This window comes from Jaculus jaculus, chromosome 1 (assembly GCF_020740685.1).
Source record: "Jaculus jaculus isolate mJacJac1 chromosome 1, mJacJac1.mat.Y.cur, whole genome shotgun sequence".
Lineage (NCBI taxonomy): Eukaryota > Metazoa > Chordata > Mammalia > Rodentia > Dipodidae > Jaculus > Jaculus jaculus.
The window spans coordinates 222903129-222921039 of record NC_059102.1 but is presented as its reverse complement, the minus strand read 5'-3'; the positions used below and the strand labels follow the sequence as shown (position 1 = coordinate 222921039).

The window sequence follows — 17911 nt, the reverse complement described above, 5'->3', positions numbered from 1 at the left end:
TGCAGCTTGAATTCTTGGACTTCTCTTTAGACCTTTGTACTGAACTTCCAAATCCTGGCGTTTCCATTTTATTCCCAAAAAAAGACAGATTTCTACAGGTTTCCTGCATCACAGCTTGGTAAAGATTCTTCTGAAAAAGGTCCAGCAAAGCCCACTCCTCCAGCATAAAGATAACAGCCGCATCCTCAAAGGTCAGTGAGTCCATAGCTTCCGGAATCACTTCAGGTCCCAGTGCTGACAGAGGGCCCACAGAAGTCCTTAGAGGTCCAGGGGCTCGCACAGTACTTGCCCAGCAATACCCAGGGGCGCATGCTCGCGCCGGCACTCCTGATTGGACAGCTTACACAGCCCGCTGGCTCCTCATTGGATAGCGGCTTGAAACCCGCCCTCTGCACCCTGAGGGACGGTTCCTGAGTCCCAGTTTCTACCAGGAAGTAGCCAGCCCAGGCTTTCCCTCACACTCTCAGGAGGAAAAACTCATTTAAGAACTTGCTCCTGCGTGGTGCCATGTACCTTTAATCCCAGCACTTGAGAGGCAGAGATTGGAGGATCGCTGTGAGTTCGAGTCCAACCTGAGACTATATAGTGGGTTCCAGGTCAGCCATGGCTAGAGTGAGACCCTACCTCAAAAAACCAAAAAAAGAAAAAGAAAAAGAAAAAACACTTGTTCCTAAACCAGGCATGGTCGTGCACACCTTTTTTTCTTTTCTTTTTTTTCTTTTTGCTCACTTTTATTTATTTATTTGAGAGTGGCAGAGAGAGAGAGAATGGGCGTGTCAGGGCCTCCAGCCACTGGCAAACAAACTCCAGAGGCATGTGCCCCCTTGTGCATCTGGCTAATGTGGGTCCTGGGGAACCGAGCCTCAAACCAGAGTTCTTAGGCTTCACAGGCACGTGTTTAACCACTAAGCCATCTCTCCAACCCCCCAATTTTTTTTTTTTCCAGGTAGGGTCTTGCTCTGGCCCAGGCTGACCTGGAATTAACTGTGTAGTCTCAGGTTGGTCTCGAACTTCTTGACCTCTTTATTTCATTAGATTGGTGTCCTCTGTCTTCTTCGATTCCTTTTATTTACCCTTTGACTTCTTTGAGCATATTTATAATCATTCTTTGGAAATCTTTCTCAGGCATTTCTTCTAACTCCTTCTCACTGGAGGTCATTTCTGATGCATTAATACTTTTTGGTGGATTTATATTGTCTTGATTTTTGGTGTTTCTTGGGTTATAGTTTACATATTTTTGCATCTTGGATTAATTTAGTGCTTGGATTTTTCTAGTTAGCTGCAGTATTATTAGATATATCAATTAATTTGATGTTATATACTTCAGGATAGGAGCTTAAGGTGCTAGGTGTGGCTCTGAAGACTCAGAGTATCTACAAAAGTGACCCTATGTGTTGAGTTTGCCTGCTATGAGAGTATTCAAGTAGGCTGAGTGGAACAAAATATAGGCAGATTCTAAAATTTAACTACACTTTCAATGAAAAACAGTACAGAGTATTTGTCCCTTAGAGTGTGTGGTGTCCTACACCCTTAATCCTGTCAACAAGGAGGTTAAGATTTCTGGTCTTTTGAGGGTTCCAAGGCAGCTTGTGACCAAGTGAGACCCTTCATTAAATGTACAACAGAAGAGGAAGCAAAACCACTATAAATCAAGAAGCAACAAATAACAGGCCCAAAATATAGCTTATTTAAGAATGGCAAATCCAACCATCCATCAGATTTTACATATAATTTATCCTGATATGGAATGTGCAATTAGCACTTCCTGCTCAGGCCTATATACCAGACTTATTTGGTGGGTACTGACCTCGTGTAATCCCAGCTACCTTTTGGTATGATTTTGGTCTCAGGCTGCGCTCCTGCTTGGGTCCCTCTTTCGTGCGCTGTGGGTTCAAGTAGGCTGGCTGGGTGGTTGGATCGCTGCTCTGTTCACAGGTGCTGGGTGCTGTGATCTCCCTTCCTCTGATTTCTGGTGCTTGTGCTGGCAGTGGGGAAGAGAAGGCTGTGGAAGGTGGCTCTAGTTCTCTCCCTTGTCCACATGATCCTCTACCTTGTGATCTGTCCCTCCATTGTTCACTGCCGTTCTCCCTTCATGTTTCTTGAGTTTGGGAAGAGCTCTGATGTGAGTGGAAAATACCTTCACTTGGCTTTTTTTCTGTGGCTCAAGCCGAGCCTTGCAGTTGTGGCCCCGCGGACCTAGTTCTGCCGCAGCTGGAGTGACTTCTGCCTGCCTATGTGGGCTTTGGGTCTCTCCTAATTCTCTGCTGCCATTGGTAATTTCTTATACACCTCACTTTTTAGTAGAAGAGTATGTTTTGCTTTTTTTTTTTTCTTTGTGTGTGTGTGTGTGTGTGTGTGTGTGTGTGTGTGTGTGTGTGTTTTGGCTTTTTTCCCCCTAGGCTGCTTTGGCATGGTTCCTACACTGCCATCTTAACTGGAAGTCCCTTATTAAATCTTTGATAGGTTTTTTTTTTTTTTTCCCCCATTGGCTGTATTGGTTGATAATGTTAACAAAGAGCAAGTATTTTAGCAGTTTCTGTATGTCTGGATACAAAACTTGTAATGTCCCGGAAAATGTGTGGCCCAATTGTTATAGGCAAGTAAGACAAGTTATACAGGGTCCACTGGAGCTGAGATAAGAGTAGTTAGCCAGGAGGACCAATTGAACAAAGACACTAGTTATACCAGTTTCCTCTTTGGGATTCCTTTAGCTACTGACAGAGATAATTTAAGCTCCTTAGCAGTTAACTGTTACAATGATTTTCCATTTCTCTTATTGTGGTGGTTTGATTCAGGTGTCCCCCATAAACTTAAGGTGTTCTGAATGCTAGGTTCCCAGCTGATGGATATTTGGGAATTAATGCCTCCTGGAGAGAGTGTATGTTGGGGGCGGGCTTATGGATGTTATAGCCAGTTTCCCCATGCCAGTGCTTGGCACACTCTCCTGTTGCTATGGTCCACCTTATGTTGGCTAGGAGGTGATGTCACCCTCTGCTCATGTCATCATTTTCCCTGCCATCATGGAGCTTCCCCTCAAGCCTGTAAGCCAAAATAAATCTCTTTCCCAGAAGTTGCTGTTGGTTGGGTGATTTCTACCAGCAATGTGAACTGGACTGCAACAATTATCTTCCCAGTCATAATCCCTTATGTTTTAACATAATTTTCCTAACCAGGCACAGTGTACATAATGTCCATTTTTTATCTCACATTGAATTCCTCAAACTTCTGCCATGTGTAGACTAGTCAGCTTCCGGCGTGACTAGAGCAGGACTATAGTCTTTTAGTCATGGGCAGGTGTCCTCTGGAGCTTGACCTGGAAGGGACCTCTGGGTTCCTGGAAATTTGTTAGCTGCTACAGTCAGCTGAGGTCATTGTCCCCTTAACTCTGGCATGATGAATCTATACCCTTTGACTGATAGGTATAAGTCCAGTTGTTTTTTTTTTTTTTTGTTTTTTTTTTTGAGGTTATGTGGGTCCCCTTGTGTTACAAATTTGAGGGAGCACCAACAGTGGCAGAAGAATCTGGTTTATCTCAAAAAGACACCTTCAAACAACCAGCACCCCTCACATCAGCCAGTACAAACAGCTAGAATTCTAACTTGTTTTTACAAGTTAGGATTGGGGTCTGAGATCTATCCTTAGTGATATACCTCCTTTAATAAACATATCAAGGATTGATTGGACTAATACAAATCAATAACTATCAGGTACACCTAACCAGTGAGGATAATTTTTGCATTTTTTAAAATTTTTATTTATTTATTTATTTGAGAGAGAGAAAGAGGCAGAGGGAAAGAGAGAGAATGGGCGCACCAGGTCCTCCAGGCACTGCATATGAACTCCAGATGCATGTGCCCCCTTGTGTATCTGGCTTACATGGGTCCTGGAGAGTTGAACAGGGATCCTTTGACTTTGCAGGCAAACACCTTGACCACTAATCTAACTCTCCAGCACTGGAATTTTTTATTTCAAGGCAGCAGTGGCTGACTAATCGGAGACAGGCAGAGGCAGAAGACATGAGTTGTTAGAGTTTAGTATTATAAGCCAGCATCAGACAGGAGAGCCTATTAGTCTGAGTCTTTGTTTATATTGTAGTATTTTGTAGTTATATATTTTTTACTGGGTAATTAAGACCACGCAGGCTGCCAAAATTAACTACACACACACACACACACAGTGTCAATAATGACACTGTAGGATACACTCTTAGGGACCTGTGAAGAGTTCTATGACTCTCAGCATTGTCATCTGCTAGGATAAGGCAAGGCCATGCAGATCAAGTGGCCCTCCCTCTTTTGGGAGGCCTGGCAAACTGATTTTCCTCTGATGTGACTCTTCTGTTGCAGATACAACAACTTGGAATTCATCTCTGGGTCTCCATATCCTTTCTGATCAATAAGACAGGTGACTTACCAGAGGCTAGAGGTTAGCAAGTGTCCTATCATCTCCTGTAGCCTTCTGACTTGGGAGCAGGAACCAAAATATTGGTAATCCTTTTAACTCCAGTGTTTCCAATTGACCTTGGCTTCTACATATGGTTATTAATCACTCAGACTGTACCTATCTGATTAGCAAGACAGATTTAGTTTAAAAAGGTGCAAAATATATATGGTTGGCAAAGCAGATCTGGACAGAGAATGACACAATAGTTTAAAATCATTTTGATTAGTATTTAAGCATAGTTGTCAGGTGTAAGCTATATCTGGAACATAGAAAACATACACATTTTATCTTTTTAAGTATCTGTCAGTCATAAGTACAGGCAGAACATTTTAGTAGCCCTGAAAGCAATATTTTATCAATTATTTTTTATCAATAACTTTAAACCAATTGATTTAATCTAGATATTGTATGTCAGGAAAAGATAAGACAACATAAAAACTTGTCATGTGTGTTTGAAAACAACTTTGACTAGTCTGTATACCTATGTAGGTACCAATTACTCCACAAACTGGAAGCAAAACATCCATGTCTTAAGTATCTATCTATCTATCTATCTATCTATCTATCTATCTATCTATCTATCTCTCTCTCTCTCTCTCTATATATATATATATGGCAATGAACTCACTTAAAACCTTGACTGAAACTGATTATACATAGCTTAAGAATAAAGTCAAATCTGGCCATTGTTGAGTTAAGCTAGCCTGATTTTTAACATATATTAGAGATGACAGACACAAAGTAATTTTTAAAATAAATATCTTTAACCATTGAACCATTTTATAGCTTGTCATGAAGCAATATTTATGACTGTTGGAATATATGAAGCTTAGATAGACCATATTAACATTGTTTGTATATAGCAGTTTTCTCTAGGATATGGGGAACTTTTTCAGTTTCCTGAAAACAAAGTCACAATGACAAAGTCACCTTTTATAAGATGGAAATTATAACCTCGGTGATAACCACCCAGCAAAACCAGCATGAACAAGACAGAAGCCATCTTAAAATTACAGGGTTTTAGCTAGGTATGGTGGCGCATGTCTTTAATCCCAGCACTTGGGACGCAAAGGTAGGATCCCTCTGAGCTTGAGGCCAGCCTGGGACAACAGAGTGAGTTCCAGGTCAGTCTGAGCTATAGTGAGACCCCTACATTGAAAAGTAAATAAATAAAAATAGCCTTTAATTTTTTTCTTTCAAGAGAAAAAACACATTAAGAAAATCTTTAGGTAGTTTGCAAGGCTTTACAATTTTCAAAATTTTACAATATTTAAAGCTCATCAGAATGGGGATACCTTTATATAATATTTACACACATACAAACACACACACACACACACATATATATACATACATATATACTTTTTTTAAATTTTTATTTATTTATTTATTTGAGAGCGACAGACACAGAGAGAAAGACAGATAGAAAGAGAGAGAGAGAATGGGTGCGCCAGGGCTTCCAGCCTCTGTAAACGAACTCCAGACGCGCGCGCCCCCTTGTGCATCTGGCAAACATGGGACCTGGGGAACTGAGCCTCAAACCGGGGTCCTTAGGCTTCACAGGCAAGCACTTAACCGCTAAGCCATATCTCCAGCCCTACTTTTTTTTTTTTGAAGTAGGGTTTCACTTTAGCCCAGGCTAAACTGGAACTCACTATGTAGTCTCAGGTTGACCTCGAACTCATGGTGATCCTCCTACCTCTGCCTCCAGAGTGCTGGGATTAAAGGTGTGCATCACCATGTCTAGCTTTCTTATATTTTTTATGAGATTTAGCACTTTTTTTTTTGATTTTTGTTTTTCGAGATAGGGTTTCACTCTAGCCCAGGCTGACCTGGAATTCAATATGTAGTCCCAGGCTGGCCTCAAACCCACAGTGATCCTTCTACCTCTGCCCCCGGAGTGCTGGGATAAAAGGCATGCATCACCATGCCCACCAAGATTTGCAACTCTTAAAAGCTAAATGAATTGAGTAAAGGAAAGGTGGAAGGAGGGCTAATCAAAATCTAAGATGATGCAAATAAATCATATGGAATCCTACAGTTTCGGACAATGGAAAACTCAGGAGCCACAGACATGTAGTTAGTTGTACTCTACTTGCTGGGACAGCAGTGACTCTTTTTCGAATGTGACCCTTATATGGGTATCTGGACCCTTCTGAGCCTCAGTTTCTCCATCTGGAAGACAGTTTGTTCACATACCTGATGTCTGCTGCTCTCTCAATAGCCACAATGGCAGTGGTTGTGGGGTCCTTACCCCAGCTCCCTAAAACAGGCAGACAGTCTAGACATCAGAAAGACTTTTATTTAAAGAACCCTCAGGACAGGGTGAGGGATGATAGATAAATTCTGGAAGGAGCAGAAGAGTCCACATGGACTTTAGGGGGCATGGTGATATTGTATGTGGCTCTATGAGGATCTGGGGACATCCTCCTCTGGTTGCTGAAAGAGCCACCCACCCATCCTTGCAGGGCAAGGCTGCTGAGCGGTCTCAAGCCGGGATTGTTCACTGCTGTTTCTTCAGGTGGGCCTGGGGTGCATCGTGTGGCCGGGGCAGGAAGAAGGCCGGCCGCCACAGGCAGCGGAGGGCCAGTAGCTGTGGGCCCAGCGCGAACAACAGGTTGCTCAAGAAGAAGCAGGCCCAGGTGTCATCTGGCACTCGGTAGGTGAAGGGTGTACGCAGATGCATAGAAGCACCCATGTGGGCAAATTGTGCCTGGTGTCCATGCAGAAGGAAGAGTGAAAGTGACATCCCACCCAACCGGCAGAGCCCCGAGGGCCCTTGCTCTCTGGTCTTAGTAGACCAACCTGTCCCCTTCCCTGGATGCATCTGAAATATTCCTGTCTGTAATCTGGTACCTGCTCTTCCTCCTCCTGGCTGCTGTTTCCCTCCACAGATGCCTTCCTGGGTCCTACTGATCTGGTCTGGGTCCAAGCTTTTTCTCTTCCTACTAGGAACCCCAAAATAGCTCTGACTAGGCTCTTACTGCTAAACACCTTTCAAAGCTTCCCATTACCCCTCAGCACATGCTTCAGAAGCCAGAGTCCAAAGTCTTCAGGATCCAGCTCCCAGTTTTTCTTGTCTCTATCTTTTTTTTTTCCAGTCTTTTCTAAAATTTATTTTTTAAATTTATTTGAGAGCGAGAGTGAGAAGCAGGTAGAGAGGGACAGAAAGAATGGGCATGTCAGGGCCTCCCGCAACTGCGAATGAACTCCAGATGCTTGAGTCCCTTTGTGCATCTGTCTTACATGAGTTCTGGGGAATCAAACCTGGGTCCTTTGGCTTTGCAGGCAAGTGCCTTAACCACTAAGCCATCTCTCCAGCCCTTATATTTTCTTTTTCTTTTTTTTTTTTTTTTTGGTTTTTCGAGGTAAGGTCTCACTCTGGTCCAGGCTGACCTGGAATTAACTCTGTAGTCTCAGGGCGGCCTTGAACTCCTCCTACCTCTGCCTCCCGAGTGCTGGGATTAAAGGCGTGTGCCACCATGCCCGGCTTATATTTTCATTTTAATGCATGTGTGTGAATATGTGTGGAGGTGTCATTCTGAGGAACAAGGTCTCTCATTGGTCAGAAACTCACCAGTTGGAATAGATTGGCTAACCAGGGAGGCCCAGGGACCCTCCTGTCTCCCTAGTATTGGGATTCCAGGCCTGCAGCACCACTCTGGCATTGTCTCTGTCTTTACCTGAATTATAGCTCTGCTAAATCATTCCCAGCCTTGCAGCATTTGCTTATGCTGTTCCTGTTCTTGGATGCCCTTCCCTGCCTGGAGAGCTCATGCGTCAAAGCTGTGTAGCCTCTGTGCCTGTTTCTAGAAAACCTTTCTCCTCTGCAATTCCTCTCAGTTTTTCTCCTCTTTCCTTTTTATTTTATTTCTTTTTATTTTTGTTTATTTATTTATTTATTTGACAGAGACAGAAAGAGGCAGGTAGATGGAGAGGGAATGGGCACTCCAGGGCCTCCAGCCAGTGCTAAAGAACTCCAGATGCATGCGCCACCTTGGGCATCTGGCTTACGTGGGTCCTGGAGAATCGAGCCTCGAGCCAGGGTCCTTAGGCTTCACAGGCAAGCACTTAACTGCTAAGCCATCTCTCCAGCCCTTCCTTCCAAGTGTTTTGTTTGTTTGGTTGGTTTTGGTTTTTCAAGGTAGGGTCTTACTCTGACCCAGGCTGGCCTTGAACTCATGGCGATCCCTCTACCTCTGCCTCTGAGTGCTGGGATTAAAGGCATGCGCCACCATGCCCAGCTCCCTTCCTTCCAGGTTAAAAAAATATATATTTAATTAATTAATTAATTTGAAAGAGAGAGAATGGGTGTGCTAGGGCCTCTAGCCACTGCAAACAAACTCCAGATGCATGTGCCACTAGTACATCTAGCTTTACGTGGGTACTGGGAAATTGAACCCTGGTCCTTAGGCTTTGCAGGCAAGTCTTTACCACTGAGCCAACTCCCCAGGCCTTTTAAAAAAATATTTTTATTTATTTTTATTTATTTGAGAGAGTGAGAGAGCTACAGAAATAGGCAGGTAGAGAGAGAAAGAGAGAGAGAGAGAATATGGGCATGCCAGGGCCTCTAGCCACTGCAAACGAACTCCAGATACGTATACCCCTTTGTGCATCTGGCTTATGTGGGCCCTGGGGAATTGAACCGGAATCCTTTGGTTTTGCAGGCAAGCACCTTAACCTCTAAGCCATCTCTCTACCCCCACCCCAAGTCCTTTCTTGGTTATTTCAGAGTAGGGTCTCTCTCTAGCCCAGGCTGACCTGGAATTCACTATGTAGTCCCAGACTGGCCTTGAATTCACTGTGATCCTCCAACCTCTACTGAGGTTAAAGGTGTGCACGACCACTCCCAGATCCTTCCAGGTTTTTGTTTGCTTTGGTTTTTCAGTTCTGGGTAATGGAACCTACACTCCTGCACATGCATGCACCCTACCACTGAGCCACACCCCAGGCTCTTCTCTCCAGTTCTGACCCTTGAGGGTTATCTATGGCTGTCTGCCTCTCCCGGATTCTGGGGCAATGGGCCTATTTGGAGGCCCATCAGTGTGCTGCCCAGGTTGAATACAAAAGCAGTTGGTGGGTGGGCAGAAAACACCTCCCTTTCATACCCATTTATCCCTCACCTGGCCAATGGCACCAGCAAACACCAAGGCCCAGTCTGGAAGCCAGGAGCAGCCAGGGAAGGTGAGGGCGTAGGCAGCCAGGCCGTAGAAGGGCAGGACGTAGAAGAGATACATCAGCATCTGGTGGGGACCACAACCTATGAGATCACCTTCTGTGCTTGTCTCCTAAGACCCTCAGGGAGAGGTGTCTGCACATGGACACTCACCCTGGGAGATATACACACTGAGTCCGCCCTCTTAGAGATGACATGGGACCCTGATCTGGACAATCAGAATGTTGCATTCCGGGGGGGAGGGCGGGTGAGGGAGGGAATTACCATGGTATTTTTTTTTTTTTTTTTTTTTTGGTTTTTCGAGGTAGGGTCTCACTCTGGTCCAGGCTGACCTGGAATTAACTCTGTAGTCTCAGGGTGGCCTTGAACTCATGGCGATCCTCCTACCTCTGCCTCCCGAGTGCTGGGATTAAAGGTGTGCGCCACCACGCCCGGCTGGGGATTTTTTTTTATAATCATGGAAAGTGTTAATAAAAAATTAAAAATTAAATAAAGTTTTTAAAAAAAAGAATGTTGCATTCCCAAGGTTGTTATGACTGATGAGGGCATGTGATCCAGGGTGGGCCAGTTGGAGAACTTTGCCTGAAACATGTGCTTAAATTCTCACATTCCCCAGCAGTGGCTGAGGGGAGGAGGGTGGAGCTGCCTCGGCCACCTGCCAGGGGAGTCATGCCAAGAGAGGAGGCCCAGGCATACTGGCGTCCTTGAAGCCCTACCTGAAGACATGTACATTTGCATGTCTAACCTGGACATCTGGAAACTACTTCAAAGAGACCTAGGCCCACTGGGACCCTTTCCTCCCACCTTTCTTCTCACCTGCACCTTTGGATAGGCCACAGGGTCCCGAAGGTAGGGCTCATACTGGTAGATGTAGACAAAGCAAGCATCTGTGGGGCAGTCGAGGACCACCTAGGGTGCACAGATCACCACACCAACCTCAAACCACCCTCTTCCAGAAAACTTCCTTACCCAACCTCCCAATCAGGGTCCAAATCCCTTGATCTGGCCTCACTCAGCCCTGGTTCTCACTCTCTGGAAATCCACAGATATGAGAACTGAGAAAAGAGTTACAGAAAATAGGCCTTTGTCAGGAACCACTCAGGTTAGAGTTGCTGGGGATCCTCCTTGTGTGATCAGACAAAAGAACTGTGTACTTTAGGCAACTGACACAATAAATTTGGGAGAAGTGATCTTGGGAAAGAAACTAAGCATGGAGAGAGGAGGCTGGCCAGAGCAGACTCACCAGGCCTCGGAAGAGGGTGAAAAATGCAGCAAGGATGAGGTATATGATGAGCGCCAGGTCAGCTGGGCGTTGTAGGAGGCTTTTCCTCTGTTCCTCCTGTACCTGCTCCATGGGAGAGAATTGTAGCTAGATGGGAAGGTCTAGATCCCAGTAAGCTCAATAAATGTTGTCTTCTTTCCTGACAACAGAGAAGGTCCTTCTAATGAGTAACACTAAGTCATGCCGCCTCCTAACTAGATTCTGGCCTAGGTTCTACAACCAGGCCACGACCCCTCATCACTGGGATTGTAGGCGGGGCTCCACCTCCCAGTCACGCCCCCTCCCTCACTGGGATTCTAGCCTACTGTTGCTGAGCTTTGCCTTTAATTAGTCCTTGTGGGTTTTTTGGCAAAGATTTTATTTGTATTTATTTATGAGAAAGAGGGAGAAAGCAAGAAGGAATGGGAACACCAGGGCCTCTATACACTGCAAATGAGCTCCAGACACATGTGCTACCATGTGCTTCTGTCTTATGCAGGTTCTAGGGAATCCAACCTGGGTCCTTAGGCTTCCCATGAGAATGTCTTAACAGCTAAGCCAACTCTTTAGCTCAGCCCTTTGAGGCAAGCCCAACAGGCTGCTCTTTTTATGCAAAAGAGAGAGAGGGAGAGAATTGGCACACCAGGGTCTCCAGCCACTGTAATCCAATTACAGATATGTGCACCAACTTGTGCACATGTGAGACTTTGCACTTGCATGACCTTGTGCGTCTGGCTTACATGGGATCTGAGGAGTCAAACATGGGTCCTTAAGCTTCACAGGCAAGTGCCCTAACAACTAAGCTATCTCTCTAGCTCAGCCCTGGATTTTTTTTTTTTTTTGTTATTTGAGGTAGGGTCTCACTCTAGCCCAGGCTGACCTGGAATTCACTATGGAGTCTCAGGGTGGCTTCGAACTCACGGCGATCCTCCTACCTCTGCCTCCTGAGTGCAGGGATTAAAGGTGTGCGTCACCACACCTGGATTTTCGGAGTTTTTTTTTAAAGATTTATTTTTTATTTACTTATTAGACAGAGAGAAAGGGGGAGAGACAGAGAGAGTGAGAATGGGCATGTCAGGGCCTCTAGCCACTGCAAATGAACTCCAGACACATGCGCCACCATGTGCAGCTGGCTTACGTGGGACATGGAGAATCGAACCTGGGTCCTTAGGCTTCATAGGCATGTACCTTAACTGCTATCAGCCCTTGAGTTTTTGAGACAGGTTCTCACTGTGTAGCCCATGCTAGCCTCAAACTTGTGGCAGTCCTCCTGCCTTAACCTCCTCAGTTCTGGACCAGCATGCCAAGCTTGAGACAAAGACTTTGATCAAAACCATTACAAACCAGGCAGGGTGTCTGGTGTGAGACATGAGGCACTCACCATGCTTGTGGCATAGCAGGTTAGTGCCCGAGACTGATTGAAGATCCTTATGCCGGCCCAGCATGGGACCAGCACGTATGGGATGGCGAGGAAGAAGGCAGGTCTGATCTCTGAACTGTATTTGCCTGCCGTTTTGAGAGAGAGGATATCACTCAGCAAGGATCTCCAACCCTAGCTATACCCATTAACTTGGTCAGGCCAGTCTCCTGCCTTGATATCTTGGTTCACAAATGCTACCTTGCTCAGGCTTGCACAACCTCCATGGCTTCCCAGTGCCCACAAGATGATATGCATGCCCCTCAGCCTAGCTTGCCTTGGCTTACCTTCTGCATACAGCTCTAATACTCCAGTGGGTTTCCCATGAACACATTTTGGATGTTTGCCTTGCAGAGTATTTCTACAGCCATCCCAACATTAGGGCTGTCATCTATTCTCCACCTCCCAACACCTACTTACAAGGCTATCACTGTCTCTAGAAGCCACCCTAGAACTCTCATCTATATCAAGATCAATCCCTGTGAATGGAGGCTAGTATCCTAGGGAAGAAGATGAATTAATGTGGGGTGCTCTGACCTCCAAGAGGAAATAGGATGAGAGGCTAGGTTATTGGCAGAGGCTGGTTATGTAGAGGCACAGGGACACTGAGTACCTGGCAACATTAAGAAGGGAAGGAGGGCCTCATAGGCAGCTTCCAGATGTAGGGAAATGATCACAGGAGGGTGGGAGTCTGGGAAGCAGAGTCTTTACCAAGTATGTTTCCTGGGAGGAAAACCAGTATGCTCATGGCGAAGGACCCCAACCAGTACAGTCCAAGGTTCCGGTATCTTTTCCTGGGAAGTGGATGGAGGAGTGGCTGTGGGCAGGTGACCCATTTCAAGCCCTAGCCAGGGCTGAAGGCCAGTCCTGGCTCTTCAGTTCCAGGCCCTTCTCCAGTGCTTTTCTTTGTTCTTTTTTTTTTTTTCCTTAAGGTAGGGCCTCACTCTAGCTCAGACTGATCTAGAATTTTCTACATAGTCTCAGGGTGGCCTTGAACTCATGACAATCCTCCTACATCTGCCTCCTGAGTGCTAGGATTAAAGGGGTGTGCCACCATGCCCAACTTTTTTGGGGGGGGGTTCAAGGTAGGGTCACATTCTAGCCCAGGCTGACCTAAAATTCACTATGTAGTAGCTCTAACTCACAGTGATTCTACTACCTCTGCCTCCCGCGTGCTGGGATTAAAGGCATGTGCCACCATCAACTTTTAAAAATGTTTTTCATTTATTTGAGAGAGAGAGAATGGGTGCTCCAGGGCCTCCAGCCACTACAAACAAACTCCAGATGCATGTGCCACATGGCTTATGTGGGTCCTTGGGAATAGAACCTGGATCCTTAAGTTTCTCAGGCAAGTGCCTTAATTGCTAAGCCATCTCTCCAGCTGTGCCCCCTCTTTTAAAAATTTTGTTTTTTTGTAGCTTAAGATGGCAAGTGCCTGGTAAGCACTGGAGACAGAACCCAAGCCTGATACAAACTACACCTACCATTTCTAGGACCTTCTAGCCATCCCTAGAGGTGGGGCAGGATTTTGGATTCCCACAGATACTTCTACCTCCATTGTGACCTGGGACCTCTCCAGACACCTGCACCACTCTGCTGTCTCTCACCTTTTGCAGATGGCACCTGCCATGGCCAGGTAGAAGAGGTAGTGCACCATGCCATCCCAGTAGCAGATGAAGATGCCATGTGCTGTGCGCAGATAGGGCTCACCCTGTGGGGCAGGTGCAAGGCTCAGGTGTACATAAGGTTCAGAGCAACCCTGGCCACCCGCCACCTACCTCCTTGGTGTAAATCTCCATGAAGCCCACAACGTAGCCATCTTCCTGGAGTGCGATGACCAGGTCCACCACTGAGGTGAAGGCGAAGATGGTGAAGACTGCAGGGAAAGTGAGCAGGACCAGGCAGGTAGGTGGGGATGAGTATGGGAGGGACTAAAGATGGCCCCTCCCAAGACAAAGTTGGGCCTATGCAGGCTTAGGTAATCTTGTTTTTTTTCCCTTTCATTGTCTTTTTAAAAATACTTTATTTATTTATTTGAGAAAGAAGCAGAAAGATACAGAATGGACACGCCAGTGCCTCTAGCCCTGCAAACAAACTCCAGATGCACGTGCCACCTTGTGCTCCTGGCTTACATGGATTCTGGGAAATCAAACCTGGGTTCTTTGGCTTTGCAAACAAATGCCTAAAGCACTAAACCATCTCTCCAGCCCTGTTGTCTTTTTTATGTTTATTTTTAAAATATTTTATTTATTTATTTGAGAGGGAGGGAGAGAGAGAGAATGGGCATGCCAGGTCCTCCAGTCACTGCAAATGAAATCTAGATATATGCACCACCTTGTGCATCTGGCTTATGTGGGTCTCAAGGGAATCAAACCTGGATCCTTTGGCTTTGCAGGCAAGTGCCTTAATGGCTAAGCCATCTCTCCAGCCCTGTTGTCTCTTTTCTTAAAGGAAGGATTTATTTTATTTTTAAATTTTTATTCATTTATTTGTATCTATGTGTATGGGCACATGTGCCGTGGTCCTGGTGGGGGTCAGAGGACAACTTTGAGGTGTCTATCCTCCACCTTCATTGAGATAGAGTCTTTTACCAAAATGAACTGCCAGACTGCAAACAAATGTCAGATTAGCTGACCCATGAGTTTTGGATTCGCTGGCTCTGCCTCCTACTGCCTAGCTACACTGGAATCATAGATGTGTGGTCGCTGTTTTATGTAGGTGCTGGAGAATTGAATCTGGGCCAGCAGATTTGCAAGCAAGCACCTTTAATCACTGAACTACCTCCCCAAGCCTTTGTTTTGCATTTGTGTTGTTATTGTTGTTTATTTTGGATTTTTTTTAAAAAAGTTATTTTTATTTATTTATGTGAAGGAGGGGGGGGAGATATATACAAAGAATAAGTGTGCCAGGGCCTCCAGTCACTGCAGATGAACTCCAGATGTATGCACTACCTTGTGCATCTGGCTTACATGGGGCCTGGGGAATCAAACCTGGGTCCTTTGGCTTTGCAGGCAAGTGTCTTAATGATTAAGCCATCTCTCCAGCCCTGTTTTCTATTTTTTTTAAATATTTTTATTTATTTGCACACTGAGAGAGATAGAGACAAGACACAGAGAGAATAGGCATGCCAGGGCCTCCAGCTCCTGCAAATGAACTCCAAATGCATGGGCCACTGCATCTGGTTTTATGTGGGTACTGGGGAATCGAACCCCAGTTGTTAGGTTTTGCAGGCAAGCGCCTTAACCACTAAGCCATCTCTCCAGCACTGTTTAGAATTTTTTGAGGCAGGGTCTCACACTAGCCCAGTCTAACCTGAACTTATTCTGTAGTCCAGGGTGGCCTCAAACTTATGACAATCTTCCTGCCTCAGCTTCTCAAATGCTGGGTTTATAGGTCTGTGCTACCACACTGGGAGTTTAGTTCAAGGATAAAGCTGTGCTTGAAAGAGTAGGTGCAGGCTGACACTCCAGGCAAGGTTACAGGACCTCATTCTGCATGTCTGATGGAGGAGGCATGGTCTGAGGCCTCATAAGTTCCTCATTTCGAGCTGTGCATGGTTCCTCATTTTGAGCACATGCCAACTATCCCAGCTTGGGTGGTGGAGGCAGAAGGATCAGGATTTAAATGCTATCCTGGGCAACATATATGCTGGGAAGGGCATAGTGTTTCTGGAGCTCCTAGTCTGCCGGAGAAGGCATAATTGATGCTCTCCAGAGATTCAAGTCTGATGAGGTTGGCTCCAACCTAATGGGGCTTAAAGTTATGCTGCTGAAGGCAGCTCCAAGTCAAAGGGTGAAGGTCCTTGCTTGGTCCCCTCAGCCATCCCCACTAACTCACAGTGACTCACCGGCATAGAGTGGATCATGGTTTATCTCACCACGAGACAGGCTGTAAATGGCCAGGAAGAGCAGACCCAGGATCAAAGCGCTGATCAGTACCACCCACACAGGCCTGAGAAGAAGCCAAGTGAGTGAGGCCAGCCCATGAAAGGCCTCACCCTATTCTCCTGGGAAGAGCAGCCTTCAGCAAGCACTGGGAAAGAAAGCTAACACAGTTGTCTGCCACCAATGATGTTCTTTGCAATAGCACTTTCCCACCCGCAGCTTCTTGCTAAGGTTTCTCTCTACCAGAAAATGCTTACAGAAGTTCCTTCCTGCCTCTTCTCCCATCACTGAGTTTCATCTCTGGCCCCTAAGTTTCTTTTCTGATCAGCAAACTCCTGCTCATTCTTTATGGTCCATTTACATTGCTTTGCTCCTCTTCCTGGAAGTCCTTCCTGATTCCCAACCAGTCACTTAGCAAGTCTAGCCTGCCTGTGACCAGCTTCATCTCCCACATGGAGGGTCTCTCCTTTTCTTCTTTTTTCAGAGTAAAGTCTTGCTCTATTCTAGGTTGATCTGGAACTCACTCTGTAGCCCCAGACTGGCCTAGAACTCATGGCAAGCCTCCTACCATATAGCCTCCTGAGTGCTGAGATTAAAGATGTGTACCCCCTCCCCAGTATAATGTGTGTGTGGGGGTGTCTCTAGGTGCTCCCAGTCTGAGGCATCCACTTCCTCTCAGCTAAAGTTCAAATCGGCTCCACCCTACCCATGCCTGGATCTGCCCCCACCAACCTGGTAAGTCAGCCAGTGGCATAGATAACAGAAGCCAAGCCTTTGAGCTTCTCCCAATACAACTGGCCAAGCCAAGACACAGAGAGGGTGTCCAGAATCACAGGTCAAGACTGTCCTTCAATTCTCTCACACTAGCCAAGTCTCCACCTTCTCCAACCATTACAATTACAGTAGTCAGTTGAGACCACAGAACTTGAAATTCTTGCCCACAATTTTGGTGAAAGTTTGACGTGCCAAGGGCTTGTCAGACGAGCCCCCTCCCCAAGCTGGGAACTAATGATAGGAGACTGAAATAGGGACAGTCACCACATGTAGGGGAAATTTACTGTGTGACAGGCGATGGAGCAGGGCGTGTGTGCCAGCCAAGAGTTGGGTTACTGGGGCCTTATCTGGGACAATACTTTGACCCTTGGCGACTTTGGAACCTGTGCGGGGCGCATCCGTGGAATAGTCCGGAAACGCCCAAAGCCCTGCCCTGTGTGGGGTCCTGCTACTCCCCATCTCTTTCGCCTAGGCACTTCCTGGGTTCAGCAAGCGGAAAAGGGGACTGCGGCTTAGATGGGCGCCGCGGGCCCCGCCCTCCCTGGCTCGGCCACCCCGCATCCTCCCTCCAGCCCTGCGGTCCTCCCCGTACGCACTGCGAGAGCGCCGAGATGTGGTTGAGCGCGTAGGACACCGGCAAGGCACCGAGCGACAGCGCCGCGGTCTTGCCGGCCAGCGGCGGGATATCCATGGCAGAGGTACCGGCACCCCGGCTCGGACCCTTGGCGAAGCCTCCGGTACTCACGGCTTCTGGATGGCAGCAAGTCTGGGCTCCGTCTGTCGGGGACCCGCCCCGTGCAAAGGTCGCCTAGGGCCAGTGGCCATAGCGACCGCCCAGCGCACCGGGTGCCCGCCCTTCGCCCAGCCCCACCCCTCCCATCGTCGCTGCCCTGCATCTGCAGCCACTCGCCCCGCCCCTAGCCCTATCCAGCTTCCCAGCTCTTCGTCCCATTACT

The 17911-nt window shown here is 46.6% G+C and overlaps 1 protein-coding gene across 2 annotated transcripts; it reads right to left on the bottom strand.

The window, feature by feature from the left end:
- Positions 1 to 6727: 6727 nt before the first annotated feature.
- Tm6sf2 (transmembrane 6 superfamily member 2) lies at positions 6728 to 17717 on the bottom strand. Of its 2 annotated transcripts, none has more exons than XM_004665918.2 (10): positions 17552 to 17717; positions 16145 to 16248; positions 14076 to 14173; positions 13905 to 14008; positions 13009 to 13091; positions 12262 to 12386; positions 10863 to 10964; positions 10436 to 10528; positions 9567 to 9686; positions 6728 to 7156 (listed from the first exon to the last, which is right to left on the bottom strand). In XM_004665918.2, exons 1-10 carry the CDS (start codon positions 17644 to 17646, stop codon positions 6947 to 6949), a joined length of 1134 nt encoding a protein of 377 aa, XP_004665975.1. In that variant the 5' UTR covers positions 17647 to 17717; the 3' UTR covers positions 6728 to 6946. The 2 variants fall into 2 exon arrangements, with proteins under 2 accessions (XP_004665975.1, XP_044987906.1); XM_045131971.1 differs by having other exon boundaries at positions 10442 to 10528.
- Between the last annotated feature and the right edge of the window lie 194 nt (positions 17718 to 17911).

Coding starts and splice junctions, on each gene's coding strand:
- Tm6sf2 (XM_004665918.2), bottom strand. CDS start 17,646: ATGGATATCCCGCCGCTGGCCGGCAAGACCGCGGCGCTGTCGCTCGGT. Junction 16,249..17,551: donor CACATCTCGGCGCTCTCGCA/GTGCGTACGGGG, acceptor GCTTCTTCTCAG/GCCTGTGTGGGTGGTACTGA. Junction 9,687..10,435: donor TGGCCTATCCAAAGGTGCAG/GTGAGAAGAAAG, acceptor GGTCCCCACCAG/ATGCTGATGTATCTCTTCTA.